The 18,312-nt window shown below is 34.4% G+C and overlaps 1 protein-coding gene across 17 annotated transcripts in view; it reads right to left on the bottom strand.

Moving 5' to 3' along the window:
- Positions 1-18,312, bottom strand: part of BORCS6 (BLOC-1 related complex subunit 6) — an 80,609-nt gene that overhangs the window by 34,789 nt on the left and 27,508 nt on the right. For all 17 annotated transcript variants that reach the window (XR_013030753.1, XR_013030751.1, XR_013030750.1 and 14 more), the window contains one exon: positions 16,885-17,740. Coding sequence is in view for 12 of the 17 variants with exons in the window: in XM_076511519.1 (XP_076367634.1) it covers positions 16,885-17,575 (691 nt within the window). In the remaining 5 variants the exon portion in view is untranslated. The remainder of the gene's footprint in view (positions 1-16,884; positions 17,741-18,312) is intronic.

Consider the following 18,312-nt stretch of genomic DNA (forward strand, 5'->3'; position numbering starts at 1 on the left):
CCTTGAGATGGAGCACCAGAGGAAGAACTACTACCTACTTCAGCATTATACCCTTTGTTTTGTATGATCACGAGGCAAATTGAGTGAAGAATAGGAGAAACACAAGCAACTCGTGTGAAAACTTATGCTAATTGGTCCTGCTCTAAATCTAACACCAGTCCGAATCACTGGGAGCTGACATCCATGTGATGATAAGACAAGCAATCCAAGTCAAAGAGCTGAATTGCAGTATCACAGCTCAACTAAAAAAGCAACATAATTTTCTTGCACAGTATCATATAGCACTGGAGTACAATATGAACTTCTGGATACCAATGCACAGAAGTAGACTGCTCCTACAAGTCATATGAAACTACACCCTCCAGATAGTCATAGAGATCAGACAATAACAACCCTCAGAGCCAACCTTACAAAGATGGAACATATTTATTAGTTGACTTGCACATCATCATCTAGGACAGGACCATATAGCATTGGATAGCACTGTGAAGTTATGGGTACCATCACATCTCATCATTATTTTCAACAGTGACTGTTCTTTTAGCATGAAGTCTTCTAAGGCTTTGCCTCAGAAGATTTCCAAGGTACTCAAAAGCTTAAAGCTACTCTTTACAACACTCTTGATGTCTCAGATATTGTAATATGTAAAGTGAAATTCTTTAAAAAAAAAAAAAAGGCCTCTGAAGAACTTATGGTCCTTCAGGGCAGTGGTTGTTCTAAAATTCCAATGCCTAGAATAAAAAGTGAAACAGAAAAGGTGTGCCCAATGCCAAGAAAGCCCACATTCACTGATTAAATACTGTAAAGTCTACCTGACTACCTGACCAGTGCCTGATTCTTGAAAGATTTAACAGCGCGAGAGAAATTTTTCCAACATTGTAACACGGGAATAAAGGAGAGTTCTGCAATGATCTACATGATTTAGAATTGCCATGGGATTTTCATACAAAAAGGTGCATAGCTTTTTAGATGAAATCTGCTAAAGAAAAGTTTTTGGCTTGTGGCAAGTTTGGGTTGATCTCCATTATCACAGAAGAAAGAAGGAGTGACTGATTTGAATATTGTAGGGATAAGTGAGGGGCAATTATGATTCATTGAACGTTCTTGTGGGTAGCAGTGGTGTATGATAGACAGGACAGAAACAGGCATTGGGAGAAATCAGAGGTGAGAGGTCAATAAAGTCAAGTGTAATCTACAGTCTGTTGGTAATTATGAGATGTGAGTGGAACTTTCAGGGTGCCTTTTTTCCTTTGGTAAGGCTTTATCTGTGTGGACTGAGCAACAAAGTGTAAGCTGTAGTAAAAGTTGATAAATCTTTGGTTTTTCATGTTTCAGTTTGGTTTGAGGTTGGGATTATCTAGGTAGGTGGAATTGACTTGCTGGTGGGGAAGGATTAATCATGGCTGCTTATTGTTTTTGAAAGCAGGTAGAGGCTGGCTAGGGTGGGAAAGGGAATTGTTTTTGGTGTGGTTTTCTGCTTTGAAGTAGAAAAGGTGGTATAGGACTATTATCGAGAATATTATTAGTAAATTTTTTGGATGATGTGATAATTTTAACGAGCTGAGTCAGTGATCCTGTGGTTCTTTAACATATTCTGGACAGCATGGAGATTGCAAGTGGATTGCCTATATAAATGATACATGCAACCTCAACCTCTGGATAGTCACAGAAACTAAACATAACATCAATCTTCAAAGCTCACCACCCAGAGAGAGTGCATTTAGTTTTGTGTATGTGCAACCTCATCCCTTCAGACACGACTATACAGCATTGGGGCACATCATTAAACACTGCATGGACGTGAACTGCAGCTTTACATGGTATACAACCACACCCTCAAGACAGTCACAGAAGTTGAATGCAACATCAACCCTTGGAGCCCACCATACAGAGATGGAGGACCAGTGTCATCTACACCAGCAGAACACCACTGCCCTACTCTGTACTTTCACTGAATAGGTGTTGTATATTTAGTTATTAGCAGTTGACCACATTCAAGAGAAAAACTTCATGGTCCACCACCTCAGCAGCTCAGAAATGGAAAGTGGCAAAACCTCCCATATTCCACAAGAACAAGGGGGATAAAATGTGTCAAAGAGCCCAGAGGAAATCCAAGACAAAAACAATGCAACAGATGTTGCAAGAAAAACCCATTTTGAAAAGCAGCATACCCAAACTTTATCCAATCAAAGGAATGGCAGCTATCCCCTTCTGCTTTACCCACATATGTTCATGGATTTGTTAGGTTTAAAAGAGGCATAATAATGAAGTAAACATATCACAAGAGAAAACCTACCAGCAATAATGTAGAACAGCCCATCTCAACAGTGTGTATTAATGGCTATGTAAATACTGTATTTTATGATGGCATCATGGCTGCACAGTGCATATTTGTTATGCATTAAGTAAACCTGGACAGAAAACACACATCACACAGTTATTACATGATGACAAAGAAAGGGATATGCCTCTGAAAGAAATTAAAATGTACATAAAAATGATAATTTACCCAATCATAATGTGAAGTATGGACAGTTCAAAAATGATGCCCTGATGAGGAAGAAAAGCTATCCAATGCAAATAGCAGGAGAGAACTGTATGAGTAGTAGTTACATGCCTGCTTGAAGTTTTCCCAATGGACAACAGAAGCAAAATACTAGAAAAATGGTAAGATGCCTGATCTGATGTGATGCAACCTGGAATAGATTTTAGGGAAAAAAAAGAGACAAGGAGGAATAAGCCAAACCCAATTGCTTAGCAAACAAGAAAGGCCACATACAGAGGGTGCCAGGAAATGAAAAGGCCGAAACAAAAACCATGGAAGGAAACAATGTAAGCAACATAACAAAAAGTACATAAGAACCATAGAAGCCTATCCAGACCTGATACAAAATAAAGGTGAAAGATAGAAATAAGGGAAATCAGCAAGAAGAAAGAATTACCTTCACAAGTTGCCCAAGTATTGGGAATGAAAAATTGAGCTTGATGAAGCAGAATAAGTGGAATGGTATGGAGTGCATGAGATGTTGATGGCAAGTATATCAGATCAATGACACTCACAGGTTACTGCCAGTAAAAAGCAGGTCACAAAGGAAAGTAAGATAAAGGTTCAAACAGAGGTAGAGTAAGGCAGTGAAGTACTTGATACCACTCAACAAGGAAATCTACAAATCTAGAAAGAACACAAGAAAAAGTAGGTGAACACAAAATGGTACCAGGAAAAACAGAAGATACAGCAGATAAAACTACTTGATATCCAGTTATGGACAAGATCAAAGTTCAATGACTGAACATCCAAGTGAATAAATCTGTAACAAGAGGAATGAATGGTGAGTCAAGAAGGGGCAAAAACTGCTACTCAAAGGCCAATAACTTTATGCTGATAAAGTGCCATTAAAGAAGAGTGAAAGCAATGAACTAAAATAAAAGAAATACAATCTCTTTGCCAAGACACTGATAAATACCAGCTGTGAAGACAGAAGGTGGAAAGGATGGGATGAAATACCAGTGACAGAGGTTGACATAGAAGAGATGGAGTGAGAGAAAGAGGCAACTGTCACAGTAGGAAATACTTTAGGAAATCAAGGTTGTGCTGGCCTGTAAGGAGCATTCAGAAGAATCTGACATGGAGTGGCATTGATGATCTATATCACCCACAAGAAAAAAGATAGATGGGAGAATAAATGTACAGATAAATGTAACCAATCCTAGCTGAATGCATCAACAAGAGGAATGGTAATGGTAGAATCCAAGAGATCCCAAGCAAGATTTCATTGGTTGTGCAGTCTTCTTAAAAGACCACACAGGTACTTGGCCTGAGGAGATAAATGATTCTGAAGAAGGACAGATCACCAAAAGCGATAAAATCTTGCAAACGGTAAGAAAGAGAGTAACAAGGGGCTAGAAAACTGAAAGTTCCATCAAATGGAGTCAATGAGAAGATTAAGCTTGGCTGAGGTGGAAGTTGAAAAAGACCCCTCAAGTGAAAAGATATTGGGTAGAGGACTTCTCCAAAATGATAATCAAACCCACTAGAGCAACTTCATGCATAAAAAGAACAAGTGTGACGTGAAGACTCCATTTCTGAGTACACATAACCAGTACATAACCTTGTAGGACAAACTAAAGATAGCATTTGCACCTTAAAGAAATATAAAATATGCAGACAGTAATTCAAAGTGTCTACTTCGATCACCCATAAAGAAATAGAGAAACCACACCTTAGTGTAAGAAAAGAACTCCATTGTGAAACAGTGAAGTTGAATTAGGCAGGACATATTGATCACAGAGAATTGCAAAGACCAAGGGTGAGACAAAAGGGTTGAATGTTGCTTTACAGACTCCACATATAATTCCAAAGTTTCAGGAATATACTCAGAATTGGATAATTGGAGAAAAAAAGCCATCTGCAAGTCCTAAAGATAAGTGGAAAGTAAATGAACATGGAACAGAACTGCATCCCTCTAAAAGATCGTAACAGCAAAAAAAAAAAAAGTTTGAAGAGACAGAGCTAAGGAAGACAATAGTACTAGCACAGACATAAAGAGGGAGAAGGCTTCCCAAAACAATCCCTTAGATCATTGATGGAGTGCTTTAGAAAAAAACGTGCATGGTGTACAAGCACTGATGGAGAGTCTTAAAAGTAAGACAGAGGTGGAAAAACTGTGTCTGGGATAAATAGAGAGGATTGTCAAGATCAAAATTATATGATCTTTTAACTTTATATCATAATACTGAAGAGAAAAATGCACAATCAAGGCAAAGTCAAAACATGTCATGACCATAGAACTACTTAACAAGAGGTGATAATTTGAGAAAATCAAATAGAGGTAGTCACATCTATTAGAAGGGTGAGTTGCACTTCTCTTTGAAGGTTGTAGCATGATGTGGGGTGCATGGGAGTGCAAGGCTTGCGGCATGTGAAAAAATATTTGAATGCAGAGGACAGCATTGAATGAGAATAGCTATATAATTCAGGAAAGGTAACATACCATATTGGAAATTCTCTTGCCTATGAGCCCAAGCTCCAAGACTTTTAGACATCTAGCAATGCCTCTGTGTTACTTCATTTGAACATTTTGTGAAATATAATTTAACTGAGCTAAATGCACTTGATTAATTATATTGTGCTTTTGAAAATAAAATGGGAAGCTAATGCATATTTATGAAAATGAAACTTTGATAATCTTCTCAACATTTCTAAAGATGTATTATTTATATTTGTATGTAAAAAAATTGATAAACAATTTGAATTTCTAAAATCATAAATGCCATTTATATCAGCATAATATTATCTACAGACCTGAGCTAAATTCTTGATCAAGCTGACTGTTTTACATTTATGTGTATAATATCAGTAATAATTTAAAATTAATATTGTACTGGGGATTTTCAACTTCCTGTAATCATCCAGGTAACATGAATAATGAAGCATAAGTAAAGGTCTATGATTTCTATTACTGGTTCAGCTAATGATTCAATCACAAGCAACAAAGTTATAAAACCCACAAGCATTAAGTAGTCACTTAAAAAACTACAAAACATGTTTTAGCATTATTTTGTTTAATGTAGTCATTTAAATTAACACTGATTAAAGCCACATACAGTTATACTAAAAAAAAATTAAATGTGTAATTTCAATTATTATCATCCCTTCCATGATATAGTATTGATGTTTTTACATATTAACCAGAGCTCTTTTCACCAGATTAATCATTACATACCATAAGATTTGATGCAGCATAAACAGCTGGTATAAATATCATTACAACTAAGATCATACATTTATGATATTAAAAGATCTCATTAGCGATGATGTACAAGAAAGTGTGTAATGAAATGCTAATACTTACTGCAAACTCAAACAGTACAAGTAAATACTAACCTCATTTTAATCACTATTGCTCTTATTTCAGATTCTGACTTACTCTTGTGGAGCATAGTCATCTTCTGCTTGAAAGATACAAGAAGCTAGTCTCATTAGTAAACAGTGAGATTGAACCAAACACATTCAATCTCAATTTATTTTTGGTTGAAACTGACTTATTCATATTCTGCATACTAACTTTCTATTCCTCCTTTACTGCAGCCTCAAATAAGATACCAATGGATCAGATTTACCTGAGAATACCAGACTATGTTGAAATTAAATTTTGGTATGATGATAAGGGATTGTTTTTGAAGATTTCAAGTAAAATGGTCTTCTGTTTTCAGCTTTTACTTTCTTTGCACCAAAGAATCTGAACTTTATTGCATAACAGTAAAAACTGTTTTTCAAGATTACAAGTACTTGTAATGTTATGGTCAATTCCACTATTTGTTGGTAAAAAAGTTGTTCAACAGTTGGCAGTGGGTGGTGATGACTAGCTGCCTTCCTCTAGTCTTACACTGCTAAATTAGGGGCAGCTAGTGCACATAGTGCTCATGTAGCTTTGCACGAAATTCACAAACAAACTGTCACTCAGTAAACATAAAAGATCACCACATAAGGGACACTTAGTATTGTAATTTGTACCATTTTGATGAAAATAAAATGTGCACATGCAATTAGTCATCAGAAGAATTATTTACTTTGTAGGCTACAACACATCATAATATATGGACTTGTAAGCAAAAACTTAGTTTTAATCACTCTTGAAACAGAATACTTTTTGGAACCCTGTGGAATACATTCACATATTTAAGTCTAATTTCAATGATCCATAAATAATTCAAAAGTGGTAACCATTAGTGACCTAGTCTGTTGATCACTAGCTCCCATAAACTACAGTTAAGAAAACGAGAAAACTGCTATATCAGAAGCATAGGAGACCTTGACTAACATACAATATTCTTTACCTAAAGCCAGGCTGAGAATGTGGACATAACTTTTATAATCTAAAGTAGAAGGTGTTCATTCAGGATTTTTAACTATATCACATTTTCAGACCTTTGTTTTATTTCAGTTGGTTTTTTTATGTCTCTTTACACTATAACACCCCCATGACTGAAAGAGTAAACATATTTGATGTGATGGGGATTTGAACCTATGACCCTCAGATTACAAGTTGAGTACCCTAACCATCTGGCCAGACAAACAATCAACAAACAAGTGATAAAAACAGATAAACCCTCCAGGAGGCCTTTGGCCACCTTTTGGGGAAACTAAAAGCATGTTACCAAGCAGTAAAAACAAATCCTATATCACTGGATGGAATTGCTAATGGCCAGAGGAGGGCTCAAAGTGTCTCTGCACAATGAAGACCATCAAGGGAAGTGACAAATTTTATTATCAGGAAACCAGTGACCACTGGCATGGATAAAAACCTTCAGAACTTCCAGATCATAAGTACAAAACTGTAACATTTTATTCTGTTTATCAAACATAAAACCTATTCACTTCGTTGAATATTCAAGTTTAAAGGTACAGAATGAACTGATAGGCTTCATCAAATATCATATATGGCTTAAAAGTCAAACGGAGACATGTATTCACTGTCAAGTCCAATGGTCATGACATGAAACAAATTAGTCAACATTCACAAGATACATCCTGAATTAAGTAGGGATGCTACCAAGTGGACATGAAATATATACTAAAGTATTTCAAGTAATTGCTTGGAATGGCTGGACTTGGAAAAAGATGTAATACCTGATGCCAAATTTGTATGGTTCAGCTCCCAATGCTGTACAGTACTTGACCAATTAGCAGTTAAGGTGATTACAGCACAGTCATGGATGAGCTGCCCCACTAATTTAATTCAGGACACAATGAAGCAAGCTATCCATAGAGCCAAAATAAAAGCACAAGAACAGTGAGTTCACAAATAAACACTTGGCTGTTTATGTGAATTACCTGTATTTCCTAATAAGTTAATTCAAATATGACACTAAAAAGCCATAAAAAGATCTTTATTGATATGTTTATTGAGTGAATCTATATGGCTTCAAAGATGTTACAGACATTTTGTCCTTGAAATAAGCTGCTTATTTTATTTAGCAACACAATTTGATATGATCATGCCAAGAAAAAGTTACCAAAAAAAAAGTAGATGATTAACAGAACTTAGTGTCTGAAACTTCTCAAATAAAGTTCTTCAGAAATAGTATTGCTCATTGAGCTTAAAATACCAAACCCTCAGCTTCCCTGTCACAAATGATATCAAAGGCTGTAATCCAGCAGAACTGGCTACCAGTGGGAATTTAGAAGTTCACACAAACTATTACCATGGCAACACCATCACTACAGTAGTTATGTATCAGCAAATGATTTTCTGCACAGGAAAAACATTGCTTCTGTTTTAATTGGAGGATAGTTGAACAATAAAAAGGAAATTGTTTATATGTAATCAAGCAGCAAAAAGGAAAACAGGTTTCTTTATAACTAACTGATAGAGAATAGCAACAACAGAAGTGGCCAAACTATGTTTACCAATTCTTCAGATAAACTAGTGTTGGTCATCAAACCAGATGGGTGCAGCAGTTTGTGAACAAAAGTGTGGTGACCAGTTCTGTCCATCTTGGATTGTGCATACCTTAGTCTTAGCAGTAAAAGTGCATAAAATGCAAAGATGAGCTTCTGGTGGACACTGATGCTACCAAATATTTTTTTTTATGTAATAATGAATCAGTCACTTTAAATGTTATCATTCTGACCAGTGTATACTATTATTACTCTGATAATGAATTGATATATGTGAAGAACACTGCTATTTGTATTATCTCTTATAGAAAAAATGTTACTATAGCTGACCTAATATGGAAATTTGTTAATTTAAGGATGGGTCTGGTGCAGAAGGTATCAGCCATTAAAAAATGGGAAAGTTAACATTTTCATTACCTTAAATTGTATTTCATATAGATACCTACCTCTCTATGCCACAATTACACACAACTGCTAGGGTTTTTACCAAGGAGGCACATAAAAATGTCCTATGATGCATATTATGCAAGATGAATGTGATAGTTATAGTCCACATACCAGTTTATAAAATTTTTATTACAGCTCAGTAACAAGAAGAGACTATAGAGATTGTGATATGCTATGTCTGGTGGGAGGACCAACGAGAGTGTATAGTCAGACTAGCTAAGAAAATAAAATGGGAGATGGATGAGATGGCAACTCCAAATAAGTGGTAAGAAACAAAGCTTGAGAGAAGGTCTGCCATAATAAAAATAGCAATGGCACAGTCCATTAAAGAGAGGCAATCTGAGGAAAAGTAACAGACAGTCTGATGAGAGCACAAAAAATGATCAGAATCAGAGTGATCAGATAATGATGAAATAAAATAGAAAGCTAGAAAGAAATATATGATTACTTACCCAGGTTTTCAGAAGACAGGAATGATCAAGAAATAACACAAGTCAGTCCCTAAGATACAGATGTTCAAGGCAGGAATGTCTAAGTGATAATGACCACAAGCAAGAAAAATAAAAGTTAGTTTGAAAGACAATAATTTAAGAAGCAGGAAATCCAAGGGCATAAGACATATAAGAGCCCATCAAACAACACAAAAGTCCCAACCAGGAAAAAGGACAGGGCAAGGGATGTAATGGATGAAAAAGGCACTCCAGAGGTCTGTGAGAAAAGTTCAAAGGAAAAGAAGCAAAGATAGAAGATCATGAACAATACAGACCAAAATATGCAATGTCTGAGACAGACAGGGTCTTGTTGAAAAGCCAGGTAAAGGAAAGAAGTAAGACATGAAAGAGTATGATGACCTGATTGAAGAGAATGGCAAAAAGACCAATGGTGGTAGATATAGCCCATTTCCACTGGGTAAAAGGTGAGTGCAAAAGGCCCACATTAATGAGAAATAAAATATTACTCTGCAGGAAAATCTCATACATTTTGAAAGGATCCTGACAAATGCCAAAGGTAAGAACAAAGGTGAAACACTCTGACACGAAAAATGTACAACTAGATTTAATTAAGGAAAAACTTCCTATCTGGGAGATGCAAAAGAGAATAAACCTTATGGAAGATCAAAATAGCCAATCAGTGGGAGGGGGATATCCTATCAAAACAAGAGATCTACCACCAGGTTCAAACCTCAGGGACATTATATGTTTTAAGGTGAATACAATGAATTTAGGCCCAAGAAAGGAACTTAAAATCAAGAAAAAAGCATGCTGAAAGTGTATGCCTCCTAAGTGTTTGATTGAAGTAACAGTTGTGGAGTTTTCTGAGTGGATCATCACAAGATGACTGGATACTGTGACCAAATAAGAGGACAAGCCAAAATAATTTCCATTAAGTTGATATGATAAAAACTCATCTGGAGTCCAGTCCCCAGAGATGGTGGTGTAAAGATGCAAGTCACTGATGAAGTGGAGTAGTACTTGGTTGGTTGGTAAGTGTAAAGATGTACATTGTCATTGTATAATGTAACAAAAGACAAATAACAACAGAGCAATCTCATCAGAATGGAATAATGGTTTTTCTAAGATAAAACAGATTAATGTATTGTAAACAAATACAGTGACCAACTTATCTTGTTAGGTCTACATAATACATATGCACATCTTTCAACAACTTGATGTAAACAAGTGTTTGCTAGAATAAGGTGACAAATAATGAATGTAAATTAGACAACAGCAACACACTTAGTGTAACTCACCAATTATTCACTACATTTACAATTGCTACTTTAACACTAACTATTTATAAATAGCAATAGCTATATCAAGTAGTGCTATATGAAGTGGTAATAAATACTGAATAAGCAGTCATGATTTCAGCTCAGTATAAGAGTAGATAGAATAAAGTCATATGTGTAAGAACGTCTACTATAATAATTGTTGACTTGCTGAAATAGTCGAGGAAATCCATGTATAGGCAGCAAATTTGAGTAACAATGAACAACGGTAATGTAAGTAATGATATATAACAGTAAAATTGGAAACCTTTTACATTTATCCTGGTTAATTCTTTCAACACGAGTAGTCCCCTGGGACTGACCTCAACCATTTTGTACTTGTTATAGTGTTCATGAAATATGGCAGATTAGTGGTAAAATTTATAATTCTTTCATATGCAAAATATGAGATGTTTTTATGAAGTCTTAAGGTTTGTTAAGCAGTTTTTCTCATGCCTCTGTGTGTGTTAAATAGGCAGTTGATTTGACTAATTTCATAACTACTATAAAAGATTAGCAAGTATAAATTATGCCTTTATCATTCTAGAATGACAATAAATTAACAGAAAAAAGTAAATGTTTAGACTCAAATCTCATAACATTACAGAGATTTATTATATTTATTATACTGAACTTTCAGTTGTACCTGTCTAATTATACAGAAGTTACACTGATGCAGCACACACTGCACTCATATTACAATAACTTATTATATAAAACTGACTTTTAGTCTTCACAAAGTGATCTGTATTGATTTGCTTTAGTGTAAAATAGTCACATCACAATTATTACACACAGTATATGTATACAGATCATAACTATTTACAAACAAGTCCTTAAACTTAAACATATGTTCTTAAACAGATACTTATGTTGTAAATTTATTAATGTTTGTATCAAATTCTGGCTATTTGTGTTGTTTCTAACAGTAGAAACAAAATGCAGATGAATTACTCTACCTAATAGTCAGAGCTTAACTATCTCTTAAACTTCCTGGTTCTAAACACCATGGAGCTGTAAAAGCTATTTAAGCACCAGCAATGGTGAATTACACAGGCAATGATTTCACTAGCAAATGGAGTACATGTACAGAACATTAAACGCTTCAGAATGGTATGGGTATTACACTTTTATTAATAAGGAGAGAACAATGTTTTGACTTTCCTAGGTCATCTTCAGATTAAGAAAGAGAAAGTTTGAATGTGACTGTTGATGGAGACATCTTACGGACAAGAGTATAAATGGATAAAGGACTGTAGGGGGCATTGCAGGTGGATGTTAAGTTAACTAGTACAGGTATAAGGGTGTTCTTTTATATCAGTTTAATTTTGGTTTTCATTGCTGTGTAAGTAGAGCTTCTTTCATTTTGCATTTGTTTATATTTGTTTCCCTACTTAATATCTGGATGTTATCTGTGGTTGTGTTTATTTGATTTGTAGTGTTCGAAAATGCAAAGGTTATTTTTTGTGTTCTTTGAATATAGTTTCAATTTTTCTGCTTGTTTCTCCAATATAGAAGTCATGCAGTTGTTGCATTGTATTTTATAAATTATGTTGGTGTTTGTCAGTGTAGTTTTTACACAGTGTGGTCTTCAGTTTTGTATACCTGGTTTTTGAATAAATTTGGTGTTTACTGGAATGCTGTGTTTTGTTGCAAGTTTTTCTCCAAATTTTGGCTATTTTTCTCTGATGTCAGGAACATCAGCCATTCTGAGAAATATTTTTATTTCAAGTGGGTTTCTTGTCATCAAGTAATCAAGAACACAAGATAATGCGTCATATTACTCTGTAGACAACACAAATGTGATGTCTATGCAGTTAGTGGTCCCAAATGCTATTAGGCAGGAAATAATTTAGGCTCTCCAAATAATTCAAGATCATCACAAAGCATCCTGCATTGCTGTAAACAATCAAAAGCATTTCTTCATGATGACAAAAAACCCACTTGAAGTAAAAATGTACTCTCAAGACCAAAAAAGGTTAAAATGTTGTTCTGTACTTTATTTTAATTAAAGTTTTAATACCCATACCAACTGTCTTGAGAATACAAAACCATTTCTTCTGGCTGTATTTACACAAAGATGCCAATAAAAAAATGATTTTGAACACTGCAATGTGTGTGTACTGCTTAGAAAAAATTTCCAACCATGCTAGGGAAGGTTCTATTGAGTTTTTGTAGCTTCTCCTTGACAGAAAATAGTCTGGGTATATCTGGTGGTATCCAAGATATGCATTATGATTATCAGTAAGTGGTGGTTATTGTTTATTACTTTTATCAAGCGGACTAAAACTTGTCCACTAGTTGGCACGTCAGTGCAGTCAGTCACTATAAGTTAGTTGCACATATGATAGTGATTTAAAGCATTTTGAGAAATTACCATATTTAAAGAAGCAAAAATCAACATTCAACATGTAAAGTTTTGCTAAGTGCCATGAGTGATGATGATTCAGACTTCACTATATGTTTTTCAACCTGATGGTTTACCTGAATATTTTGACTAGAATGAATACCTGATGCATGTCATGATGTAATATTAAACAATAGTAAACTTTTTTCCATTCTGATAATGTCCAGATATTTAAAATAACTCAGTGGATATATGGTTCACATCTCTAAATGCACCAATTACATGTGTACCAACCAATGGCCACATTCCTGCAGATACCATTACACATATGCATGGGGATGTAAAGTAATAAAAGTTTGAGCATGAAGACAGTGTATGTCTTTGCTATATGCCTTAATTACAGAAACTCAATTCTGGCTGAACCAATTCTGATGTTGTCCTTAAACAACTCTAGAATTTGAATAAAATATTGAAAATATCTTGTCTTTTATCTCTTAGTTTTGGCATCTCTTAGATAGGAGAAAAATCTAGTAAGTTATTATACTATACATTAAATAATCTATATCAATAAACTTGTCTGTATGCAAGTAGCATGTTACTGTTTTTCAAAACAAGGTTATAAAATACGAAGCTCAAAACTACTATCAGACTTCCAAAAAGATATGATTGTAGGTGAACTTGTAGCTGATTTCTATGCCCAAAATACCTAAAATAATAAAGGAAACCACACACTGGAAGTTACCATGGCAGGTCTACTATTCAGGTAGCTCTAATAACATAAAAAAACAAGATCTCAGAATTGTAATTAAACATTTTTGACCCCAAATTAATGGAATATGGTTTGATGAGATGAATCACCTTTTTACACTTTTTCCATCAAACAAACATAGTATGTGTGAAGAAAAACAAAATAAGATTACAACTTTGAGCGTCTTACATCATCAGCCAAGCATGGTGAAGTTCTTGTGAAGGTATGAACATTTTATTTGAACAAATTGGACATATGATATTGCTGTAAAATAAGAAGTCAACCATTGATTACTTAAATCTTAATGTACACCAGTAAACACTTTAATAAAACAAGATATTCTATAATGTCTTAGTGTATATCCATGTCGACCCAAATCCAAATTCATAAATAAAAGTTACAAATTAAAAGATCATTCTACTAGTTTTGTTGAACTTTTATAAATCCATCACACCACAACTTGGAGCAGTCATATGGCATAAAAACTTGTTTAAAATGTTGACAAACTAAAACCTCATGTCAATTATGAGCATTTTGTGTAATGACAAAACTATAAATTGGAGATTTAGGAGAATGTTGAGTTACAGGAAATTAGGAGTATTGTATCATATGACCTTTAGTCCAGCAGTTACAATAAAAAACTTTTGAAAGGTTCATGTTGAAAGTTGAAAACTATCACGCATTTTTATGACCCTTGTGAGCAAACCCAAGGGTACATGTTAACTTTTGAAGTGGTACAGGTTTATTCTAAAGAAAGATTTGTTGAAAGACTTGATTACCCAAAATAGCCACCTATAAAGAATGTTTGTCTCTAACACCATCTATTAGTGAGAAAGAAGAGCAGGAGAGAGTCAGAAGAAATAAATATTATTGGAAATACATTTTCAATTTAGAAAAATGTTAACTTCAAAAACATATTAACTTCTGCTGACACTTACATCTAGAATTTCACATTAATGAAGTAAAAATGCCAGTGATGACATCATCCATAAAGAAAGTATTTAAACAGATCATGGCTATACCAAAAGAAGATTGGTACCCTAGTGAAGAACTACACTACATCCTCAACAGGTATGCTCTTTACTCCAAATTTAATACCTCTATCAAGGTTGGAATTTTACATAAGTGATCACCACTACAGGCCAGATAGCTGGCATTCTACAAGTAGGGGTTGGGATTAAGTGGTCTTGATCCCTATATCCAATGTTGTTGAATAGAACAAATGGACCATAACATTATATATAGACACAGGCATATACATAAGTTGGATCCCAACCTTTAGCCACACAGTGATGTGTTTTCTAAACCACCGGAATGACACCAAAAAAATAAGGAATGCTGGAGCAGACAAATCTTTTTCACCGGAAGAAGCCTGAAAGACAACACCACATAGAACTCATCGAGTCTGAAGTTATAAGCATTTATCTTCACTACCCAATTAAGTGAGCAATAAGCCTTTCATTTGGGGAACAGTGGTGCTCAACCAAGGAGATGGAGGAGGAAGAACTAAGTATTCACCCTCAAATATTTTCACCATTAAAGAAAGAGTAGACTCAAAAGCAGCCAGGGAAAGACTCACAATCTTATAGACTAATTGAAAGAATGAAGTAGAAAGTGACTGCTCCACACTGGCCTCACAAGAGACTAACCCAGTAAATGAAAGTGCTGGAAAAGGCAAGCCATTTGCATAAACATCCTCAGAAACTGCTCCCCTCCTCCAAAATACATCCCAAAAAATACATCTCGAGACCAAATATATATCTCCTTCCCACAACAAATCAGACCATTGACAACCTAAAATGAGAATGACTCTCCCTCCCCAACTGCTGAAGGATGCTAGATAAGAAAGATCCAATTAGCATCTATTCTGGAAACAGTAATCAAGAATTCATGCTTCAAAATCACATGTTGAAACAAATGATTTTTTTTTAAGATTTGTTAAAATACTATTGAAAGGAAATCAACTAGGAAACACAAAAATTGCATCTAAGGACTTTCTATCATGGCAGTTTTTAGAGAAACCCATGTCTAAATACTTTGTTGAGAAGAAGTGATAACATTATATGCTTACATTCAGTGTCAGGATAGAGGATGCATTGATACAAGTAAAGAGTATTAAAATAAAAATATTGCCAAGGGGAATCTAGAGGATATAAAAGACAGGAAGAAGCAAGAAAGAATCAGACCAATGGTTACATGGGCAGCAGAAAAAACCTTGCAGGTTGTGTAATAGCTATAAGTGGAGCTAAGTCCGTGATGATGAAAAAACCCTCTTGTAGAGAAAAATATATGTAAGTAAAGATAAGTATGTTTTGAAAATTTGCATATACATTTGATTTGTTTAAGTATATTATTTTAAAACAAGTAAACAGTGTAGTGTTTCTTTATTGTTGAAATCTATTTCCACAAACACCTACTCTAAAGAATCCTACCCATTCGTCCACATATAAAAACCTGGCAGCATCTCTTGTAAATGACTTGTTGCTGATAATCTCTTGGCAGATATATGTCTTATTTACACCTTAATGCAAAGGGCTTTCATGCATTTACTTCATAAATAATTTGTCTCTGTATAAGGGCCACATTCAACAGCACAATTCTACTGCATTAGTGTTGGGATGCAATTACAATTCTCACTTTGAAATAAACTTAAAGTCAAAAACAATGTCTTGAAATGAGGTAAATATGTAATATATAAATATTATAGCTACAACACTTTCACAACTTAAAAAATAAGCATACCTTAATAATAAGTATTCAATTAATTTTTCAAACCTTTAGTAAAGGATTTACTAAGCTATTAATTATACTAAATCACGGCCTTAAGTTGTCACTGTACTACACAAATCTTTAATTGTTGATAAAGGTTGGCATGCTGAACATTCAAAGTTTTGATTTCCCCCCAGGCCACAGAGTTCTGAAATCATTTCTCAAGTGTTTAGTGCAGTGTATATGTAATACATCATCAATTTTAGCAGAAAAGCAACATCCATTTCTTTTTGCTGACTAGTTCTATACAGACAACCTCCAATAAATAAACCATTAAGAACGAGAAAGAATAATAAATTAGAGTATTTTATTTACACAGAAGACAGAAACGCTTAGAAGAAGAATGAACTTAAACCATTAAGATCTACTGTGATATATCATAATGTTAAAACTGAAATGCTCACCTCTTCTTGAGTTTGGGCTGCTTAGTCTAATCTTCTCCTGAAGATCATCTGCAACAAATGAAACCATGTCACCATCAAAGGTTAACATGCCTTGAAGTTCTGATAACCCACTTGTATCACTTCCTGTCCTACGATGTCCACAAGATGATACAAATTCTTCAGAGCTGATTGATGGTGAATCTTCAAAACTTAAAATCAGTGCTTCAGAAGTCTGTTGAGACCTATTAACTCGATCATATTCTTGATCTTCATCTCCAGTATGTTTGTTCTCATATACATCTGCATTTTCCATATGTAGAACAGGTAACTGAGTGCTTTCCAGTATCAAACTTGTTGGCCTAGATCGAGTTTCTGCAAAGTTACTTTTTGACACATGCTGGTCTTTTGTGACAAAATCCTCTTTCCCAGTATCAGAAACAGATGTATCATGATCAAGTCCTGCCACTATTTTGGTTGTATCACATGTTAGCTCTTGATCAAATGATATTTCCCCATATGAACCTGTCATAACTTCAGGAAATTCCTCATTATCTTCCTGGTCAAGATAGTCATTTATTTGTCTGTCAAGAGGTGAACTAAATGCTGCTTTTACATTACTTGGTGAAGAAGTGAGACTATTAGCTGTTTGCTTACGAGGATTTAAAACATTTGTATTTTGATTTTGGAGAGTTTCTTCACTATTACAAGCCATGGAACTGTTGTATTATGTTGTTTCTAATTTGTTTAGTATTCAATACTGATTCTCAACGTCCTTGAAACTCAAATGAAAATGTCATTCACGTTTAATAAAACAATTTCCTAACTCCTTCCTGTTGTATTAGATTTTTCTTTGTAAAAAAATAACTCAAAATAAATCCTGAAACATGAAAAAGAAAACATTAAGGTATAATGTCCACAACTGCTAGGACAAAATAACAATAACATACCTTAAACAACAGATACAGTCCATTAACACTCACAAAGCTACTATGTTTATTCTGCCTATATTAAAGCTTTTATGCCTTTTTATTTTCTACATTATGATGTAACAAGATAATTTTGCTTTCTGTACTACCAAACAATGCAGTAGATTCTCAGTTGGACTCCCAAGTCCCCTGCTATTTATTTAAAAAAAGAAAAAAGACAAGTAAATAAAGAAAACATTTGTTAAGATCAAAATAGAAGCATTCAAAGTCATAACTGAAATGGAAGATTATGGTATAAAGTGAATTACTGAAACTTGATTAGCTATGGAGAATATTCAAAGATGAAGAAATTTGGAAATTTCAGGACATACGTTTCTTAAGAGTGATAGACTTGTTAATTATCAAAATTTGTAATGCCAACTAGAGGGGCTTGCATATTTTAATAAAAAGAAGAGAAACAAATTACCTTTATACTCCAGAAATTATAAAAGAACCTTTTATTTTAGCTAACATTTCACCTTTA

This window comes from Tachypleus tridentatus, chromosome 7 (genome assembly GCF_004210375.1).
Source record: "Tachypleus tridentatus isolate NWPU-2018 chromosome 7, ASM421037v1, whole genome shotgun sequence".
In the NCBI taxonomy this organism is placed as follows: domain Eukaryota; kingdom Metazoa; phylum Arthropoda; class Merostomata; order Xiphosura; family Limulidae; genus Tachypleus; species Tachypleus tridentatus.